This window comes from Taeniopygia guttata, chromosome 6 (assembly GCF_048771995.1).
Source record: "Taeniopygia guttata chromosome 6, bTaeGut7.mat, whole genome shotgun sequence".
Classification (NCBI taxonomy): domain Eukaryota; kingdom Metazoa; phylum Chordata; class Aves; order Passeriformes; family Estrildidae; genus Taeniopygia; species Taeniopygia guttata.
In genome coordinates, this window is record NC_133031.1 from 9793872 (window position 1) to 9815922 (window position 22051).

Below are 22051 nucleotides of genomic sequence, written 5' to 3' on the forward strand. Positions count from 1 at the left end.
ACAACACCCACTAGAGATCCCCGTCCTTACAGCCAAGTAGGTGGAACATAGGCAGTGGAACTTCTGGCAACTTAAATTTCTTTTGGTGTTTACATTCTGGCACCTGAACTACTCTGCTGCTGTTTTCTTAGTTCTACATCCTCAACTTGTAAAAGGGGATGTCATAAAGGGACCTGGGAAGTGGCAGCTACCATTAGGTATAGAAAGGCATTTAATTACTATTCTCCAGCTGCCATCTCTAGCAGTAGAGGAGTGCCTTAGTTCAATACTTGTGAAACGGTTCTGAGCAGTTCCTTTACCCAAATAACTTATCTCTTCAAGATTCTTAGCAATGTCCTTTCATTTTAATAAGAAGGGGATTTAAAATCCCTTGTAAATGTTGTAACAGCTCATACTCAAAGGCCTCCTCTAAAAATCCATAGTTCTGCTCTTAAACCTCTTTTTCTGGAGATTCTTCACATAATTACACTCCAACTTTTGTCCTCCTCTGAACTTTGCTGAGTTTTGGAAAGTGCTGATTAGACCAAACAGAAAATTTCTTCTGCAGTGAAAGAAATAGAACCTTCAGAATTTTTTAAGAATATCATTAGTCAAGCTTTCTGGATAGCTATTTGTGTCTTGCTTTTCAAGAGCAATTTATTCACTGAGTTTAACTTTATTACCAGTAACTCCAGGCATCATACATGGATAGTTTTATTCTACATAGTTTCTCATGTTATTTCCAGAAATTATGTGGAGTGCTTATTTGTGTTACTGTTAAGATCCATTTGTTATGGCCAAACTAACAGAAAGTGAATTTAAAACCAAAGCCTGTTAAGGTTTTGACCTGGTATAATGATGATGATGATGATGATGATGTATCCACACAAAGCATTACATTATCTGCAAATGAACATTGGCAAGCTAAAAATTGGAAATTCTGTTGAACTCATGTTTAGAAGAAATGGACTTATGTCCTTCTCTGCAGAAACTACAAATGCCAGCCTCACCTCAATGACAATTCTCCTGTTTCAGGAAGAGAACGCAAACATTCAGCGACAGTTTTTTTCCAATGCAATCCCAAATATGAGCAGCAGCTGAACTGTGCCACTCTAACACCTGAAATCCTTGGCTTGGCGCTTCCTAGAAGAAGAGCCTGTGCAGCACTGCTACTGCTCCATTCCATCAATACCACATCAAACACGAGATATCAGCTCTAACCTTGTCAACACTGAGTGTGACACTTCAATGCCCCTCCCAGTACTCCACACCAGCGTGAAGGTGGAAATTTTGTCCACATTTTGTGAGAAAAAAGATGAAAAGCTTCAGACTTTAAACTCACAGAAAAAACTCCAAGTTGCACACACACACAGATTGCAACCAAACAACCAGCAGGACATGAGAGACCTCTCTTCTGGAAAAATACAGACTAAAGTGCCATTGTCCCCTCCATCAGAACTGTTTGAGGGCTGTTGGAGTGAAGGTGAAGAGGGGGAGAGGAGAGAAAAACAGCCACTGCAAATAAGCAGAGTATTTTATTAGAGAGTTATCTCCTTCTTGCAAGAATGAGCACTGAAATGGATAATACCTTCCTGTGAAATCCAGGTTTCCAGCTTCGTGTTAAGAAGAGGCTCTTACCTTATGGGATTATCCATCCTTGATACTGTGAGAAATGCTGCTAAATTCGCTGTGTAGGAAGAACACACAATGAGGGTGAAGAGCCACCAGCTTCCCATTACAATGCGCATCGCCACAGAATTGACAGTGGACTCACCCCCTACAAACAAAGAGAGAAATGGAGGGTCTCAGCAGCTTCCATTTGCAATCACCCCCTGTGTGCCCATGTATGTTAAACTTTGTTAAGTTCCTCTCTGCTTCCCCCCAAGTCTGCCCTTTCACTGTGAGAAAAGTGCTGCTCCTGTTAAGGCTGATAATTCATAAGTATTTTCTCCAATCTACTTCTTGCCCTAGACAATGTTCTAAAAAATTATCTTTTAAAATATTGCCCTTGAGAATTATTGAGGATCAAATCTAAAGAACATGAAAAATATTCTAAATAAAGTTGAATGGTGAAGCACAACTAATATGCAGGAATTAAATCATTACAGTGTTCAGAATATAGTAATACTCCGTTTTCAATTATGCTCTCAGATTTAGAAAAAAAAAAAACCCACAGATCTGCCTAATGATTTGTGTGCTATGTTTGTTGTATTTAAATCTGCAAAGACTGAAGCATTAGTGTCACTACTTGTTACCCTTTACAAGATTTCAAATCACGTGATTTCTTTCCAGTAGTCTTCAAGCACAGTTATGCTTGAGTATCATTGGAGACTAAACCTTACCATAGAGATGGTTCTACTTACTTCAGCATATGTTTGTGCTGATTATGTTTTACTGCACTTAAACCCATTAAGGCTGCCTCCTTAATGAGATGAGGGACCAAGTTTCATAGCAATAGGATGGATTTTCCAGCTGAAGCTTTAGAAGCTTGCAATCACAATGAAAAAAAAATGTAGAAGAAAGTTAACAACTTTACCCATAAAACCTGCCTTCCAAGAATACAACTAACATTCTAGATACAGTACAAAACCTTTGTGGGCAGATTTTGTAAACAATTAGCTACAAAAATGACTTTATTAATGACAGCAGTACTACTGAATTCAGTAGGATTGGTCCTATGCCTAGAGATTCCTGAGTGTAAAGTTAGTTACATACTCAGTTCAAACAACCAAGAGATGAACTATCTTACATGAGTTCAGAAACATACATTTCTGAGTCATGCATTTTTTCATCAAAATGCACTTCACTGCTCTGGTGGACACAGAAGGTTCTATTTCTACATTAAACAATTAAAAAGGTGCTAGTTTCAGAGCTGAAGAAGTATTGCAGTTCTGCACCAAGCAGCTCGGTGGTTTATTTCCAGTGTAACAATTTTCCCAAAGGATAAAGTCCTGCTAGTGCTTTTTCTGGACTTACCGAGAGACAGAAAAAGCATAAAAAAAGACATAAACCCCCAGACTTGCCTCTTTTGCTCAGCTGGACTACAGAAACAAAATACATGCCCATAGAGGCCCTCTGTTGCACCTTTAGCCCACTGTGGGCAGGCCCGAGCAGCGCTGGCCGCTCCCGGCGTGCGGACACATCAGCGGCGCTGCCGGGTCAGTACCTTGCTGCACGAAGGCTCCGTACACGACCCAGATGGCGCTGTGCAGGGTGGAGGACACCGAGGGGCCCGGCTGCGCCGCGCTCTGCGCCCGCACCGCCTGGATGCGGTTCAGCACGAAGATCAGCACCCCCACGATCGGGATGGCTGCAGCAATGCAGGCCCACACCGCGAAGTCGAAAGGAGCGAAGAGAGAGAAGATGTTGATCTTCTCCTCGGGCTTTTTGATTAAGATCCCCACTGAATAGTCCATGTAGCGCTTGCTGAAGTCCACCACGCTCTCCCGCTCGGGTGTTATGGTGATGGCTGAGATGGCCAGGTCTGCCCTCTGCAAGAGAAACGCAGCACGTCACATCGCTACCTGCCACCTGGAGTTTGGGCGGCAGAAGCCTTAAGGAGAAGCTTTTTAAAAACCAAGTGATTCCATGTCTTTCCTTCTATAACATAAAACATTTAGATGCATTTATATAAATTCTCTAATAATAAAACCAGAATCACTTTCAGCAATTGCACTGGTCCAAAGAAGGGTAATGAAACATAACTTTTCAAGGTTCTCTTGAACGGAAAGCATGGCCCACACTCCTCTCTGAAAGAAGGGTAGTTTATTTAACCTTTATCCCTCACTTGTTTTCCAAAGAAGGCCTAAAATTCCAAAGCATATTAACCCAGAGCACTGCAAGCAATAAAGAACCCCATTTATTTAGCTTGTGTATTTCATAGCAGGGTGGGAAGAGCTAATGTTTGTTTTTCTCCCTGCAGAATTGCCAACTTTCCATATTCATGAAGAGATTTCATAGGACAACTGGGGAGAAAATTTTGTTTGTTTTTTAAAATTAGTAAAGTGATAAAAAAAACTCATAACAGGAAGAATGCACAAAGGTAACTTTGTTCCTGAAACTGCTTTGACTTCAATATTTAAAACAAGTAGGTTTTGCATGTAGGTAATCCTTAAAGAGTATGCAGCACATTTGATGAAGAGTAAGATAGGAGTAAATAAATAAGATCCCCAAAGCTTTTGAAGAGCTTCAATTAGATTTTCAATATTTTCTGTCTTAATAAAAGGAGGTCTCCTCAAAAAAAACACAATATACATTCAGTTTCCTATCTCTAATTGTGTTGGGAATGTAAAGCAAATATTAGATAAGGGAGGTTTACTTTGAAACCCTTTGGAGTCTGTAGAACAAATGGTATCAGAAATACCACTTAAAAATAGCATAATAGATATTTTATTGCTTCAAAGAAAGCAATTTCCAAAGAAATTTAACAGGAGCTCTTACCTTATTTTTAAATCAATTAAATGCAAATAGTTTATGTCAATGCAGAATAAGTTAAAAATTCTTTATGCTCCCTAGCACCAGCCAAGAACATCCCATTATCACACACATGTTTGCTTTAATTGCTTCTATTTCTTTCTAAACATCTCCTTACAGATACTGAGCCACCTATTTACAAGATAATGAGAAAGCTTTCACTTTCAGTAATAACCTCCACTGAAGAAGAGCAACATTTTCTACAAAAAGCAGCAACATGGAATATGAATTCCTTTGATTCATCTTGATTACGAAGAAGCTTGTCCCATGTCAGGTTGCAAGAACATGAACCAAATATACTCATTTCATTCTCTAACAACATATAAACTCTATCCATTTACTTCAATGGAGTTCAACTAGCTTACTCCTGGATTTGCAATACTGTAATTAAGAAATTTGGTCCTCTCAGTTTTAAATAAATGCATAATCTTGAGACCAACTTAAATTCTGATCCCCTGTTACTGGGGCTACTTTTCCTGTTTGGGATGCAAACTCATTGTCATTACTCTTTGGTCTTTGTTAAACATATTGTCACAGAATGACAGAAAGTTCCATCTACAAACAACTTTCAAAGACAAAATGACAAAAAATAAAACACTAGTATTTAATATTTTAAGGAGAATACCTTATTTTTTCCTGTATTTTCTACAGCCATTCCCTCTCGCACAAACATGACCTCTATTCTTATAGCAATGTAAACACACAGATTCACACCAATATAATTTATGTTGAGAGCAGCTGGAAGCAAATAAAACAAGAGACTCTCTAATTTCTATCCTGCATACACAGTCTTAAATTGCAGTTTATATCATACTCAAACCCTCCATAGCTCAGAAGTATTCTGCACTAATGCCTTCACCCTAATTCATCCTCCTGTAATTTTTTTAAATGCAGCTTCTTCTCTGTGTACCTTGTTAATGAGTTCTCCGATCATGCCATTCCAGGAGCTGTTTTGGAGCTGGTGTCCATACTTGCCATCAGGAGCTTGATATATCTCATACTTGAAACCTAGATTCTTGGCCAGTGCATCCAGGACATCAATGGAAAATCCTTTATATCGTTTTGGCTGCCCAAGGATGTTCTCTGCCACCATCACAAAAGGTTCTTCCTGAGAACAAAACAATATCTTAACTGACACTTGAAACAAGATTTTTAGTTTAATTCTCTGAGCAAAAGGGTGTTTTCTGAGTTAATTCTGGACAACTTGGCACAGATTTTGAGATACCCATACCCTTCTGAGGTAAAAATTGTAGGTCACATGGGATATTGTGTAGCTTCCCTACCAGACACCACTGCCTCAGCACTTGAGGCATAGCCTTGGTTTTTCCATAGTTTTTGAGAAGAAGCAGAGACTCCAGAAGAAATTCAACTTCAAATTTAGAAAGCCATCTTTTACATAACAAGGACTTATCTTTTATCTAGGACACATACTAAAACATGAGCTAAAACCACTGAAATTTTGAGAACATTTAACATTTTGAAAATTCAAATAATTACTTTCATGTATACTGGTTTCTGGAGTATTTTAATTTTGGAAATGTGTTTTGGAACAAAGGAAATGCAGCATTTTGTGGAATGGTTTCTGCTGGGGATGAGTGTCCTGCTCTCCCACAGATCCCAGGGATTTTGGTGGCACAGCCACTGTAGCTGGCTGCTGTGGTACTGTCACAGAAGGGATCTGCTCACCTCTCACACTAGCTACAGCATAAATTGAGGAAAGAAAATTGGGGGCTGGAGGGAGTTCCTTCATGTACATATGTACTCTTAGGTACTGCCTATTTCTACTACAATTCAGGAAAATAAAATTGAAAACAACAAAAAAAAAGACATCACATTCTGCAATCTGTAGACTACAATATCTTAGCCAGGAATGCATTCAAGCCCTAATTTGCCCCTAATGTAGTACTTGGCTGACAGGAGCTCTTTACCACTCCAGAGTTCAACAGACAGTAGTCCCAAAAGCATAATGATTTTTTTGAAAGATGACACCTTTCTAAAAGATACAGTTTATCTCAATGGGAATTTATGCGCTTGATGCAGGAAACACTTGATTAAATTTTACAGCCTGCAGTGTACAAGAGCCAAGATTAGATTATCATAATTGGCCCATCTGATCTTAAAATCCATGAAATGCTGAAAACTGCCTATCCAAGCTTGAGGATGGTATCTGGAATGCACCCCTGTGCACTCAGGCCCTGTGCTGGTTTTATGCCTGGTAGGAATTACAATGCAGAAAAATAGCAAAAGCAAACAAACAAATGCTCTGTATCACGGACAGTGCACAGCTTCACATAAAATAATAAAGGGCCATCATCTATCTTCCTTGTTATGTAATTGATCATCCAAAAATACAGAACTGAAAATGATAGGGGAAAACACCGCGGGAAGTGCCCAAAATATTCAGTCAGTTCCTTTTTATTTTGAGCATTTTGTTTCCTGAACTCAGAAAGGATCATACCAAGACAGTCACCACTTTGAGTGTCACTCCCTGTAAGTCGTTGCCCAGACGCCGCTCTTGGAGGCTGCCGTTCAGTCCTTTCTCAGAGTCCCACGTCGCCAACTGGAACACAAAGCACCGAGTCTGAAGCACTGCGAGGCAGGAATCCTTCAGCATTTACAAAATGCTTAACAAGCAGCTTGACCAAATCCAGAACTGATAGAGGGAGGTTGAGAGGTGTGTGGTTTTCTTTAATGCAGCATCAGAATGAGTGTGATTCAGAGGACAGACATAAACACATACCTTGCCTGAATGTATGTTCATTGATGGGAGCAATATAAATGCTCTATCATCTGTAGTATTTATCATATTATTTCACTTAATTCACTCTGACATTATACTTCTCAGTAAATCTATATTGCCTGAGGGTCCTCAGGATTACCCGTGGTTGCACTATCCCAGATTCCCCCCTCTGCTCCAATCCCTATTCAAATACCCCATGTTTATCAAAGACCAACCTTTTTTTCACAGTGTTTTAGCTCATCTACAGTCATAAATTCTTGACACAGGTTCTATGGTGTAAAACTGTCTCAACTCACATTTCCTTCAGCTCCTGTCTCAAGTCCTGTTTTCTCTGTTCTTGTCCTACTTCTACCTGATCTCTAAAACAATTGCAGCCTCTTGAGCTCCTGAAGAACAAGTATCTCATATCTACCAGGTGTGCCACATGCATGTTTTCAGAATATCTCCCTGGAACATTGCATCTAAATATTTTATTTTTCAACTGAATGTATCATTTAAAAAATTAATTTTACTGCATTTTCTGAAGAGAAATACAGTCCAATTCAATAGAACAGGTTCAATGGAAAAGTCAATTTTTAGTGACCTTTGGATTATTCAAACTAAATATGCTCCTGAGCAGCAGCAGCAGTCAGACTCCTTTTGCCTTCAAACAGAATCCACAGTGTCATTTTGTTCAGAAGAGACATAAATAGTATCAAGTAGAAACTGTTTTCTTTTTTTTTTTTAGTTGTACTCTTAAATACCAATACTATGCTCACATATTTGGAAGCAGTGCTGTTAGCTGAAGGCATGCCCTGTAGAAATTAAACACAGTCCAAGATCTGTGAAATATGGATTTCTCCTGCTAGAAGCTAATTTTCATGTAACAAGTCAAAATCTTCTTGGAAAGAACTTATTTCACTGAAAATGCCTATGGCTAGATGTCTTACATGATTTATTTCTATGACTTCAGTTTTATCCAAAAGCCTCACAAATCAAATCAACAAATAAAATCTGAAGGAAGAGATCTGTATAGTTTTATTTCTGGTTTGTTGCATTAAACTGATAAACAGGGAACTAGAAAAGAACAAGAGGACAATATTCACAATATTCAGTGAATATTCAGCAGCTATCACAACTGATGAAAATTATTCCATAGTCACTAAACCTTGAAAGCTGAGATGTGGGAGAGGAAAGACTTAAGGTAAACCTCCTTTTATCCAGATGACCTGGAGGATGGAGGAAGAGAACGTATGAATAATTTTCAGCTTTCTAATGGCAGTCCTGGAAGCTAAAATACCTCAGATTGAACAATCTCCTCCTGTGATGGCAGTTTGGAGTGACAGAGGAGTGTCTGCACATCAAGTGTCTGCAGCAACACAGGCAGATAAATAACTGTAGCCATGGTATCTTGTGAATTTGAATTTAGATGCCTGCTCTGAGATATTCCCAGATGTTCCTCAGCCCTTGCTACCACCAAACCACATGGACAGATCTTTCCTTTGACATAAATCAACATGGTTCAACAGACTTCAAAGATCAATGTAGGTGTTTATAGCATCTATTGTGTCTCAAATCTGTAGAGAAAGCTTGCTGTTTAAACATTCTTTGCTTATTCTAGGCATATGATCAAGATTTTTGCAAAAATGGCTTGCAAAATCTACAGGTGATTATTAAATAGTCGTTAAATATGGAAAATGTAACACATTCAAGTTATTACTTCATCACTGGTGGACTGACACACCAATTTTTTCTGCTATACACGCACCTTTCAAAATCTGAGTTCATACAAGGGACCTAGACTTCTCAAATACTCTGTTTCATATTCTGCACTGCCTTGAAGAGTTCCAAAAAATAGTGGAGACAAGACAGTGTAAACCCATGATTTTTTTTTTCCCAAGAGGAGCAAAGATTCTTCTTCTATGCAGCAGGAGTAAGTGTAAGGAGAAGGATCATATTTTGCTTCAGAAGAGTACTCCAGAGTACAAACTTTTCAGCCTCTTCAAAGCAACTATAGAGATAAAAATCATAAATGGAACATAAGGAAAACCATTTCCAGAAGGGATTTTCCCTGTGTATCCTTGTGCTTTGGAACACTTCATTTGTTAAGAACTGTGCCAATTTTATCTTCCGCTTCTTGCAGACAGAATGTTGTTTAGAGAACTGATGTATTTACAGATATGTATATCAATTTGTGACAGCCGACCTGTCAAGATCAGTGCCTGAGAAACTAATTTCCAGCACGGTTACACACCATGAGTACTGCTGTTAAGGCCATTGGAGTTTCATTCTTTGTAGAAATATGTACAAATTTCCTACCAGAAGTCTGTAGCCAAAGGTTATAGCACAGCCATCAGCTGACAGGAGATAAAGGGCTTTTAGATCTGATCATGAGAAACAGCTGCTTGCAGAATTGGCACTTGCAGGATGTGTTAGGAAAAAAAAATCAATGGTCTCTGGAACACACATTTAATGGCAGTCTGAGTGGGATTTTTTGATTCTCAAATTATCTGGTTATGTGAGTTCAAGCTTTGAAATTAGCTACTTAAAACATCCTAGCTTTTCTTTCTGAAACATCCTCTAGTTCTAGCTATAGAGCAGAAGCTAAACCATCCAGTAAAGGCTACCCAGAGGAAACAAATGTAGAATTCAGACATGAAGTAATTTTGGAATTTGGAAAATTCTAACTCAAAACACGCTTCCAATTTTAGTCAATATTTACAGCATTTTCAACTAGAACTGTAAGGAAAGGTTCGGAGACAGAAAATAACAATTTTAAGATTGTTTTCACCCTCCACAAGCAACGCAGGATGAAACAAAGACACTTACTCAAAACACCATCAAAACAAATGCCTGTTACGGAGCCAACCAAATGGAGATGCAAATTATCCCAAACTACTAGTAAATTCAGTTGAAAACAGACATTAGCAAATAAAGTATTCAGTGTTTCTATCACAGTATTGAACCTGATTATCTACACTATTTTAGTTTACAATGCAGCAGTTACTGTCCAAATAAGGCAAGTCATTGATATCTACCACAATTTTAAGTATGACACCATCCTAAACATGGTCTACTTTTCAGGAAAAACATGATTCACATAAGAAATAAAGAAGATAATTCTCAGCAGATGTATATTAATGTTTGAAATGGTTACAATCCATGCAGAGTATACATTTTTTATTTTACCAAAACCCAAAAATTTTGAGCAACTTGTTGGAGCTAAGGTTACACAATCCAAAGAAAGTAAATTTGGGAACCAATTACTTAAAATCTGAAAAAGTTCTAAGAGAGAGGAAAGTGAAAAGAGTGCAAGCAGGCATTTCTCACACCATGAGACAGAGACACCCATACCAACCAGAGCACATTTTCTGTGAACACAAAAGCTGTTCAGTCCATAGAGTTAAATAAATTAATCTATGCCACTCACAGTCTATAAAATGCTTTTAGATTAGACTCAAACAGATTTCATTTCAATGATAACTTATTTCTTAACCTTGAAGTCAACAGACTTTATGTCAAGTATGATGTTCTTCTACCATATATGTGTGTTTTACACATTGCTGCCTCATTCCCTTTGCAAGCCTTGCAAATACAGTTAAAGGCAGATTTTAAGTGAACCTGATAATAAAAACAACAAATAAACAAGAAAATTAATGTTTACAGGAGACAAATCTGAAATAAGACTAATATGAAAGTTATGAAATAAATATTAAATATATTATAAATAAATTATAAAATAAATTAATAAAACAATTTTAAATAATAAATAATAAATAATGAAAACAATATGAACTATTTACTTCATTAAATAAAGTGAGTAAATTGGACACTTCTCTGTTACAGTTCTAAGGAATAAAAGTCTCACCTAAATCCTAAAACAAATTTAAGTCCACTTAAAATATTTAAGTCCACAACTCCTTTTCAAATGCAGCATAACAGTAATCTACAGAATTTTCTGCCATTCACAACAAGGTAGTAGTAGGGCTTACACTTTGATTTAGTAGTAGCAGTAGTAGTAGTTAAAAATTCTTTCATATTTGTGTAATCCACAATAAAATAAAAGAGGATTCAGAAAATGAAAAGGTATCAAATCTTTTAATTGCAAGCAAATCCAAACACTGATACAAAAAACTCCATCAGAACTGCATATTAAGAATATTCTAACATTTCTACTCTAAAATATGAGCTTATTGCCAATACAGGGATAAGATACTGGGTAAGATCACCACATGAACTGATTTAAGATACATTCTGTGGTCCAGCATAACTCATCCCTGTTTGCAGTGAAATACCAGCAAGTCATCTACATCCAGACATTCTAGTCTGATATTTTGCATTTGTTTGTGTTAAAAACATATCTTGCTCCCAAACATTTGCAGGATGACTGGAATACCTGTGCACCCACAACCTCAGAGAACTCCAAAACATATTAAAACTGTGACACAGAGGATTGAGAACCCAGTCTCAAATGGTACATAAACTCCCAGATTTTGGGTGAAAATGTTGTGCCATCCTGCTCAATGCCCAAGAGGCTCAGTTTGCCATTAAGGGGCACCATAAGGATTGCATCTCCTTGATAAAAAGTCAGAGAGAGGCAGGACGACCATGGAAAGCTGCATAAATTCAGAAAAAAGGAGCAGAGGGAAAGGCTGCCTCCCCTGGGGTTGCTTTGCCACAGCTGCTTCTACAAGGGGACCCTGGTTTTGTGTCCAGGACAGCAAAGGACACAGATGTGGCTGTTGATGCTTTAATGAGTCTTTAGGAATGCAACACCTTCAAGGAGAAGAATTCAATTTATTCCAATTTTAGTGCAATTATTTTTTGCAAATTTATGGTGCTATATGGATGATAATAAAATCTCTCCAGAGAATCACAGGAAGATGAACATGAGGCAGCAAGACCGAAAAATTACCAAGCCATTCTGGAGAAACCTGACTGCTTTTTCAATAGTACTGCAGTATTAATAGGTAGCTGAAATGAAGATGACATTATGCGTATATCTGAATTTTAGGTTTATTTCATACAAGGTCTTATGAACCCTCACCTAGGGTAATTAATCTCCTGAAAAAAGAAAATATCACATGATTTACAGATTAGCCTCTACAGAACAATGGAGAATGATGTATCAAGATGAGAAGAAAAGTTCTGAATAGCTCAGAGCAAGTCAATATTAAGATCTTCTTGACTTAATAGCTTTTTTACTGTTTTGGAACAGGAAATAGGAAATTACTAATATTACAATGTCTGAGATGCAAAGATATCTCACAACTGGGGAGTACTGAAAATATATCAAACTATATCAAGCAGTGAGAAAAATAAATGGGAGTGGTTAGAACTCCAATATAAAACAATAATATTCATCTTGCATAAGTAGAAGTGAATAGTTATTGAACAGTAAAATAGGAAATAGGCATATTTCAACTGAAGGAACAAAAAAAAGCTGTGCAGGGTGACAATGAGATGCAAATGAAGATGAGCTTGTAAAACAGGACTGCTGCACAAGTACCAGTGTGGTCCTGGACTCCACATCTCATGGCACAGGCTGGACAGCACAGCCTCAACACAGCTGAGAAGAATGTACTGTGTTAACACCGTGGTTAGCATCTCCCTGCACAAGAGTTAGGCATGCTGGAAGAATATCAAGGGAGAACAAGACAACTGCTACTGTGATGGAGGATTCAGTTCATACAGAAAGAATGAAAGATCAGAAAGGATGAAGGATTCACAGGATGCAACTGTGAATATTGAAGATAATGATAACCAACAAAAGGGAAAATTAGAAACAAAACTAGATCTAAGGCAACAGAACTACTGCTGCAAATGTATTGTAATCTACAGAGACCCTTTCACAGGACATATAAATTGTTTCTTAGAAACATTTATTCATTCTCAGTGAAGACTGCTAAATGAGAGATAGATAAAAGGACAGGGATTTTTTTAGTATTTCTAAGCAAAACTATTTTTCATGGGAAGGGTTTGGCACATCCAGGATATGAGGCATACAGATAAAGGAAATCAAAGAACTCTCTGGTTGTTCTTGAATTCACCAGAGATACCAGATCCAAACAATTGTTTCACATAATGCTGGATCCCAGCCAAAGGTGATTAGGATGGTTTTGTTCCATGTGGAACAATTTTGTTCAAGACCCAGAGTGCAAGGTTTAACCTGTGATCCCCTCAGTTTGCCATTTCCCACGTGAGTGGATTGATTGCCATCTTTAAGGCTGGTATAGGGGCATAATAGCCACAAAATTAAAATGTACAAGCCTAGTTTTTTTCAAAGAATGTCATAATTCAAATACTTGAAAACCTCAGCTACTTTCATCTCCAAAAGAAAAAAAAAAAATTCCCAACTGCTGAAACAAAGCCATTTCTAGAATTCTGCCCGGGAGAAATTCTGTCAAAAGTGCACAGGAGTAATTTGAGGTTCCAGCCTATGACCATTAACTTCTCAAGCCTACGTAACGCCACTGAGTCCCGAGAGCCACACTTATATAAAGTTAATTGACCGTAGACCTAGAATAGAAAATAGAGAAAGTTCAAGAACGCTGAAGGAGGGATTTGAGTAGGAAAGAGCAACTGACCTGAACTGACATATCTAAGGAAACAGATATACACCACTGCTTGCCTGACCATCCAGCAAGACAAATGGCAAATGACTGGGACTGAGATGCCACATGAAGTCTGCCCTTGAAGCAGCACAATGCCCTTCAAATATCTGAGGGAATGGGGTCACAATTAACAGAGAAAAACAGCACTAATGGAGTCACCACCATGTAGATAGTCCCACAAAACTCTGATTTAGAATTTAAATCTCCAATTGTGCCAACAAAATGTACTTTGGCAAGAAGCTGCATAGTAACAAGCAGAGAATTTACACAAAGTGGAATAAAAATTTCAAATTAATTCAAACAGCTCAAAACCAATGCAAAATGCTAAAAAATTACATTTCATTGAAACAAAGTACAAATTAGTATCAGAAGCATATTTTTGCCATGTAAGATCAATGACAGTACTTAACTGCTATTATCTAGAGAGTAACTAGATAGCATATGGATATGGAGTCTCTCTTTCCATGTCATTTACAATAATTCCTACATAATAGATAGGGAAAACCTAGAGGGGAAAAATGACATTAGTTAACCCAAAACTGTAAGGACAGTTTAGGACAGAGGACTACCAGCAGAGACTTTGGTAGAGGTATTTCAGCATTAATATTCTTATTCTCTAGAGGCCTGTGTATTTATTCAGGTGCTGCTCTTCAAATTCTGCCATTCACTGCAGCTAATAATTTTGACCCTACCTATCATAACTCAGCAGTATCTTGCTGCATTTTTTTATGGTCTTTCATTGCAGAGACGATCAAATATTTTGACGTGAGATGAAATGTTTTCCCTTACATTTTTCATTAGCCAACGATTTTCAATTAAATGTAATGACCATACTATTAAAAGCCAAATACTTTACATATAATAGAGCTCTACAACATAAATGAAGATTAGACATTAGTGATGCCTTATACTACTAACATTAAGGAAGCCAGGGTACTCTACTGCTTTCTACAGAATTGTGACCAAGGAGTTTCATGCAGAATTGAATCAATGTTTTTTTTTTAACCCTAAAGGTTTTATTAACACAGTGTCAGACTTCTTGGGAATACATCAGCACCATACACTTTATATCACATATACAGCATATTAAATACTATGTTGAAGGGCATCAATTATGAGAATTATCTTTTTTGGTGAAATAAGATACTGGGTCCATTATGTGGCAGATTGAGGTATTATTTTGCTAGCAGGTAATGAAGCAGCACTAATACCAATTCAGGCTTGCTCCTCTTTCCATATTGTGATAACTGGTGAGCATCTCTGGCCTTCTACACAACACAGAAAAACACCTGTGTTCTACTGTGCTGAGCCTGGGCAACGCTTGTCTGGGGCAGCAAATCCATACTTGGCAGAAAAAGGAGCTGAAAGGACATGACAAGATAAATGTATTCTGCAATTCATTACATAAAAGTATAAATAGGCCATCTTCAGCTCTGCTAGAATAAATTGCTTCAATTAATACTAGTCTTTGAAGGAGCAGTGACTGCAACATGCTGATGTTATTAGTGCAGCAACACAGGCACTGAGAAAGATGTAGTACTAAATGAAGCAATCATGAGAGTGATGAAAACAATATGAACAAGAATCTTATCCTCTGATGGCTTCTTTATGAAGTGCAGGGAAGTATTACTCTATCCCAAAATTTTTGTATTTCATTTCCCTGACATAAAATCAAAATGTGGTGAAGGTGTTGAAAATAAATTGGAGGTGTTTTCTATGAGACTCTTACATGCCTGTATCTGGAAAAGCAGGCAAGGAACTTCCACCTCTGTCCTCCTGCTGTTTTGCCACTTTTTAAGGCTTTAAGATACAGATAATGTGCCACAGTGTAAAAATGCTGTTGTTGAATCAGATGGCACCATTGCAATAGAAAAAGATGTGTGTGCAGCACCACAACTCATTTAAAGGTCAAATAAATTAATTGTGAGGACCCAAGATACTGATGAATCAGGCAATTCCCGGGGGCATTGTAAATTATCCTTTGATATGAACAACCAGGTCTCTAAGCATAAAATCAAAACTGATAAGTAATCATAAAAGTGAGACCAATCCAGATATAAAGTCCTCAACAGCTGTCACAAACTACTGGCTGAAAACACATTGCCACTGAGTTACCTATGTGAAAGGCAAACAAGCCCCTCTTCTTTCTCCTGCAGTTTAAAAGACAAAGTCATTGTCCAGTGAAATCCAACATGTCCTGGACTCCGAGGATACTTTGAATGCTATGGCCAGTTACTGAACATCAGGTAGCTCAGGAATAGCTGCTTGTGGACAAAACTGAACCAATTCCCTTTACCACTACTCATTATGTGTAGGTAAAATGGAAACAAATCCATTTCACAGAGAACAGATTGTGTTCAAAGCTCCAAAATGCTTTTTGGTAGCAAATTATTAGCTTTTGAGAACAGAACTATCCTTGTTATTTATGCAATAGTGACCTCAGCAGACTGTTTGTAAACAAAAAACCCTCATCATCTACAAGTTAAATCTAACAACAAATACAAACTCATGCTGATTTCCTATAGGTTCTTGTCCTGCTCTATGGAGTATAATAACCAAATAATGCCCTGTTGTGCTGTCCTTAGAATTTTCCTGGGGAGGGAGAGCAAGGGAGCTTGCACAACTGGACAGTTGTCAGGACCTGCTTTCCAGTCCTTCTACATGAGACCTCTGCACGTAGGAATTAACCAGCATGTTACAACAGGATATGCAAAAACTGCTTTTTTTTTTTTTTTTTTTTTTTTTGCAATTCCTTACTGTGTTTCTTGGCTATTTTCTGAGCTGAATGCTTTGATGTCTCACATTTAAGAAACCCACCCATACTTCTGCAGTTCTAACAACAGAACCTTTCCTAACCTGGCCCCTGAGGTACAGACCACTGTGTGATTTCACCAGCTGTGATTTTCACCTTCTGAAGCCTGGCCACCATGAATCACTTTCTGATTCTAGTTAAAGGCACTGAGCCATCTCAGAATGAAAGCAACGTTCAGCCCACCTATCAAGTATCACCAGATACCTATCTGGTATCACCTATCAAGCCAGTTCTCAATTCCTGTATTGAAAACTGCTCTTCTCTCAAACTCCAGACAACAACAACAAAAGCTCCACAACAACAAGAGTAATTTTTTGTAGAAACTTATTTAAAAAATAAGTACTGGCATAATCTAATTACTACATGGTATTTTATTGGCTTTGATATAACAAGGACTATGTTCTAGAGAAAAAAGATAGCCACCTTGTATTTTAGTTCAAAAGGTGGAGATTCATAAATGTAATTTATAAACCAAATTGAAAACTTAAAACCAAGAAGGTCTAAGTCTTAGATGAAGTGTTGATACCTTAAAATTTAAAATCTCCAATATTATTTTATCAGAATTGTTATTAAGACAAGTTAACACTGTCGTGACATCAGTAAAAATCCTAAGTGCCAAAGCTTCCCTGCTAAAGATTTTAAGTGAATTTTGACCAGCTGTGGTTATCGGCACCGGAATTTACATCCACATCCATGGAACACTGAAAATTCTTGTAATAAATTTGAAAGGCCCATTTTTACTGAACTTTCCCTTATTTTGATCTTTACAATATGACTTAATCTTTATCCTTGCTACTCACAGAAGGTGACACAAAATGGCTTAAACAATTTGTAGATATTTTTTTCCTCTAAAACAAAACCCAGTGATTAAAAAAACCCATAACTTAGTGTTTGGTAATGGATAATTGCCTCTCCAAGAAACAGAAGAACTGTAGATAGTATTAAGCAAAACATGAATTTTCTTCTCTGTAATGATAGGCATTTAATGGTTTTAATTAACAACAAGCTATATTGAGACAGCTTTCAAAAATATATTTATCCCTTGGGCTTTATTACATACATAGAACAGGTTTTGTAAGGCAAATAAAATCAGCTTGTTCACAAAGCCAATTAGCAGAAAATATACAAACACCAGATCCACAGATATTGTAGTTTATATAAAATATGTACCAGTTGCTAAGTATTCACAAGGAACATAACAATACACTTAGCTAATCTTTGCATAGTCTTCATATAGAAACTGTGGTAAGCATGAAAAATATTTTCCATGTTTACTGTTTACAAACCTTTTGCTTACAGCCTACTGCTCTGCTTCAAATCAACATTCAGAAGAATTTTTAGCTTTTAAAAAAATACTGGACAATGAGAACTTAAAAATTTTGCACACTGACAGACAGGGCACACAGGGTATATAAGAAATATTACAGTAATAAATACTTTCTCCCAGCTCCACAAACTGCTACATACCAGCAAAACTCCATCACTAGAAAGGATGTGGTAATTTCAGCAAAGTAGTCAAAGGTAAGAAATAAAAGCAGGTAAGAAATACAGCTTGTACTATGTGTAATGCTTAAAGCTCTCCTTTCAGATTCCTTCCTGCAGCTTTAAAAATAAACACTAATCTCCAGGAAGCTTTATTAGAGTTCCCTACATCATTTGTTTAGGAGGATTCAATAATTTAGTAGGATTATGTAATTACTACAGAGCTTATTTAATATTGCACCTGACGCGTTGTTGTTTTCCAAGTCTTGAGAAAAGCTTTTAGAAAGGTCAAAGCTGATCAAATTAGAAAACAAGACATGATTTATGTGTGGTCCAAACTTCTCAGTGGAGGGAGAGAAACACTTTGGGCCCATGGAGGGCCACAGATAAGCAGCAGAACCTCTGCTGGGGGAAAGGCAGCAGCTCTCTGGGAATGACCCAGCGGACAGACCTCATTTGAAGAGCACCCTACCTTAAAACATTACAAGATTTATTTCTACACTCTAAATGGCTCCTGGTCACTGCAGGGCAGGTGGTTTTTCAACAATGAACAGCAGAGCATTTGCACATAGAATTAGGGCTAAAATGAGCAATGCCCTCAGAGAATATGGATGCAGAAATATAGCAAAGAATTACCACAAACATATCTGAGGAGGAAAAAAACACACACATTACATTCATTAAATCCCTTTCTTACTGCCTTAACCTGATATTCTTTCTGTTGCTATGGTGATTGTTATCCGGCCATTTATACATTTAAAGAAAAAAATCAGTATTCCCTCTCATGAAATTCAAAGTGTGAGAAATATCGCCTTAATGCAATATAAAGACTATTTCCTCAGTGGACCCATCAGGCATTCATTTTCCTAAGGTCTTCTGAGTCCATTTAAACTTCTCACTTCCACACATTGTGTGGCAATGAATTTCAAAATATAAGCAGGCAGTCTCTGAAAATGTATTTCCTCTTATAGGTTGTAAGCTGCCTACCAGTTCATTTTATTAAGTATCATCTAGGTTTCCATTACAAGAAAAAAAGAATAATTCCTCCCATTTCGTCTTTTAATCTCTTTATTTCCTGAGCACTGAGACACACTCCCTCCTTTTGTCTGCTTAGTGAGCCGAAAAATTGTGGCCTGTATGTCTCTTCATATAGAAGAAATTTGATATCTCTAGTCACCCTTCTCCCTCATACATATCTTTTAGTTCTTCCATATATTTTTTGAAAGAGGAAAAGAAATAAAAATCACCAAAAAAAACTCCCCAACTCAATCCAAATTATAGAGACTGGCCAAAAATCAGCCCATGGAAAATTGGAAAACTGACTTAGGAAAGATAACTTTTGGGTGTATTATTAAGACTATAGATTAAAATTATCTTAGAAGAGTTGCCTTAGAAATATTCAACACTGCATTTCAGCATTAAAATGCAGAAACAGCTGAACAAGGAAAATAGAAAGCAAAGGTTACCAATAGAAATTGTATATATTTAGATAATATATACTTAGGAAATGGAAAAGAAATTCTTACCTACTACATGCACAGTAAAATTATTTAATGTTTCTTGAAAAACACTTTCATTTATCAAAAAAAAAAAATGCTAACGGCGTCCATTGTATTTGTTGGGAACTCTTCAGAAATTCCTTCCCTGGCATAAGCAGAAGCTGGCGCATACAAAGTAGAAAGCAATCAGCCTGCTTTCTCAGGTTCCTCTCAGTCAGTCTACAAGAAAATAATTTTCTTATCCCCCTCCTCTTAGTAGGTTTACAGAAAAATAATTTGTTAGTAATTACTGCCCACAAGTTTTCATAAAGTTAAGGGGAATTTTCAGCAACTGCTGAATTTCCAGTATTTATTTTCCATAAAGTACATCAGTGGTCCAGCTAATGTGGGGCTTTTTTTTGTAACTCACAGACCTTATAGATCCCAGAATTTTTTAAGGCTACAGACTTTGTTCACAAATCAAATTAATTAAAGGAAATTAACAGTGTGTTAATAATTATGTGGGTTTGTCCACATCTCCATGGCAAAAAATTCCCACCTGCCTTGGAGCAGGCCTGGGACAAGTCCTGGTGCTGAAAGGCCCTACAATCTGCTGGCTGCCCGTCAACTTAGTGGCTTGTGATACGTGAGTGCAAACTTGGCCATTACTGAACTCTCAGGGCTTGCATTAGAGACTGACAAGGAGTTTCACTGCAGACTTCAAACTGCAACAGCTGCAGGGAAGGATGAATGAATGGGTGACAAATACAATCATCACATCAGCCCAGGAGATGCTACTAAAATGCTGCTTATTAGCACTGCCAAGGTGACAGCTAGAGAATCTGTGCTCTGATGGACCCACAAAATTGACACAGTCCAGGACTGGGAAGAAACTCCAATAGCTGAGGTCCTTACAGAACTGGCAGCTCAGACCATACATAACTACATCTTTTCATTGCTCAGAAGCAGAAGAAAGCCTCCTACACTCACGGCTGTCAGCCTTGTACCAGCAAAAGTACACAGTCATTTTTAGTATTCCAGGAAGGGAAAAAGATTTGATTGTTTCTCATCCAAAATATATTGAAAAGCCTGAAGGCTAGAAAGATGGGTACCCAGGTCACAGCCCCTGCACCCCAAGAGTGACAAAATGCAATTTTCAGGAGGTCCTTCAAAAGGCAGATTAGAGACAGCTCCCCCAGTGGGTGACTTTTCCTTCACCCTGCTGAATAACACAGGCTAAATCCAAGATCATAAATGAATTAGCTAAAATGTACTCCTGTAAAAATACACCCCTTCCCACATTCATCTAGGGCTGTCACAAAAATGGCACTTCTTCATGTCTCCTTTAGGAAACACACAGCTGTCATTAAATATATATATATGATATACATGATATATGTAGACAGATATATATGTATGCATAAAGAAGCCTGTGCAGTTATCCCTCATAAGAATCTGAGTTTAAATTGTCTTTCAGTACTAAATGTCACAGTCATTATAGAAAGCTACAATTCAAAAAAACTTATAGGACTGAAAAGGTTTTTCTCAATACTCCTAACTAGTTTTCATAGGTTTTTTAACCTAGTTACTTGTTCTTTTGGGTTCTATTTCCTTATGCCTATTCTCCTGGTCTTGAATTGATACCACATCAGTTAGGAGAAAGAATATCAGATGTCTCAAAAGTGTGAATAAATCTCACGTTAATGACTTTCATCAGGACTTCGGTCTGCCTTAGTCTGAAAACATTACAGAGGCTGCATGTGCACACAGAAAAAGAGAACCAAGGCTTAATTGTATAAAGGGCTGAAGAGTAATATGTCAGAACCTTTTGGTTAAGGAGTCTCAAGACTAAAAGACCAGCAATCACATCAAACAATGACAGCCACCAGCACATCACCCCTAGCCCCCTAACAGCCCACCATATCAACACAGATTTCCTCACAGGCACTTTAAAGGTCACCTCGTGGATGCTGGACAAAGTGCTGACACTACAGCTCACGCAAGATTTCACATTCAATATTCTTTAATAAAATAAACTGACACTCTTCCCATCTCTGGCAGATACAGCTTAGGCTCTGATAATCATTTCAATGATGGTGTAAATTACCACAGCAGACTCGCTATTAACGTGTTCCAGGCTATCACACTAAGCCAAATAGATGCAAAAAGACTAACACCAGACTCAAACTTTGACCAGATTTCCTGTGTAACAAAGCAGTCGCATATGAAAGAAATAAGATAAAAATGGAAAGAAGGCATTTTATACTGGCTTTCTTGCTCTTCACAGATTTTGTATTTTTAACTTTTTCCACTGAACACTTTCCACAAAACTAAATTGAAGTCTGCCATGAATACATTCAGAAACTTCAACAGATCTGCACTCATTTTGTTTGCGCTGACCTGTGGTCCTAACGCTTTTTGTTGCTTTATAATAAACACCTTATATGTTGCAACACAAACCAAAGGCATCTACCTCTCACTGCCACCATTCCTG

The 22051-nt window shown here is 37.6% G+C and overlaps 1 protein-coding gene across 7 annotated transcripts in view; it reads right to left on the bottom strand.

Annotated features, from left to right (window-relative positions):
- Nucleotides 1–22051, bottom strand: part of GRID1 (glutamate ionotropic receptor delta type subunit 1) — a 482872-nt gene that overhangs the window by 46671 nt on the left and 414150 nt on the right. For all 7 annotated transcript variants that reach the window (XM_072930971.1, XM_002191537.6, XM_072930974.1 and 4 more), the window contains 4 exons: nucleotides 6911–7012; nucleotides 5363–5560; nucleotides 3146–3470; nucleotides 1618–1756 (listed from right to left, as the gene is read on the bottom strand). In XM_072930971.1, coding sequence (XP_072787072.1) covers nucleotides 1618–1756; nucleotides 3146–3470; nucleotides 5363–5560; nucleotides 6911–7012 — 764 coding nt within the window. The remainder of the gene's footprint in view (nucleotides 1–1617; nucleotides 1757–3145; nucleotides 3471–5362; nucleotides 5561–6910; nucleotides 7013–22051) is intronic.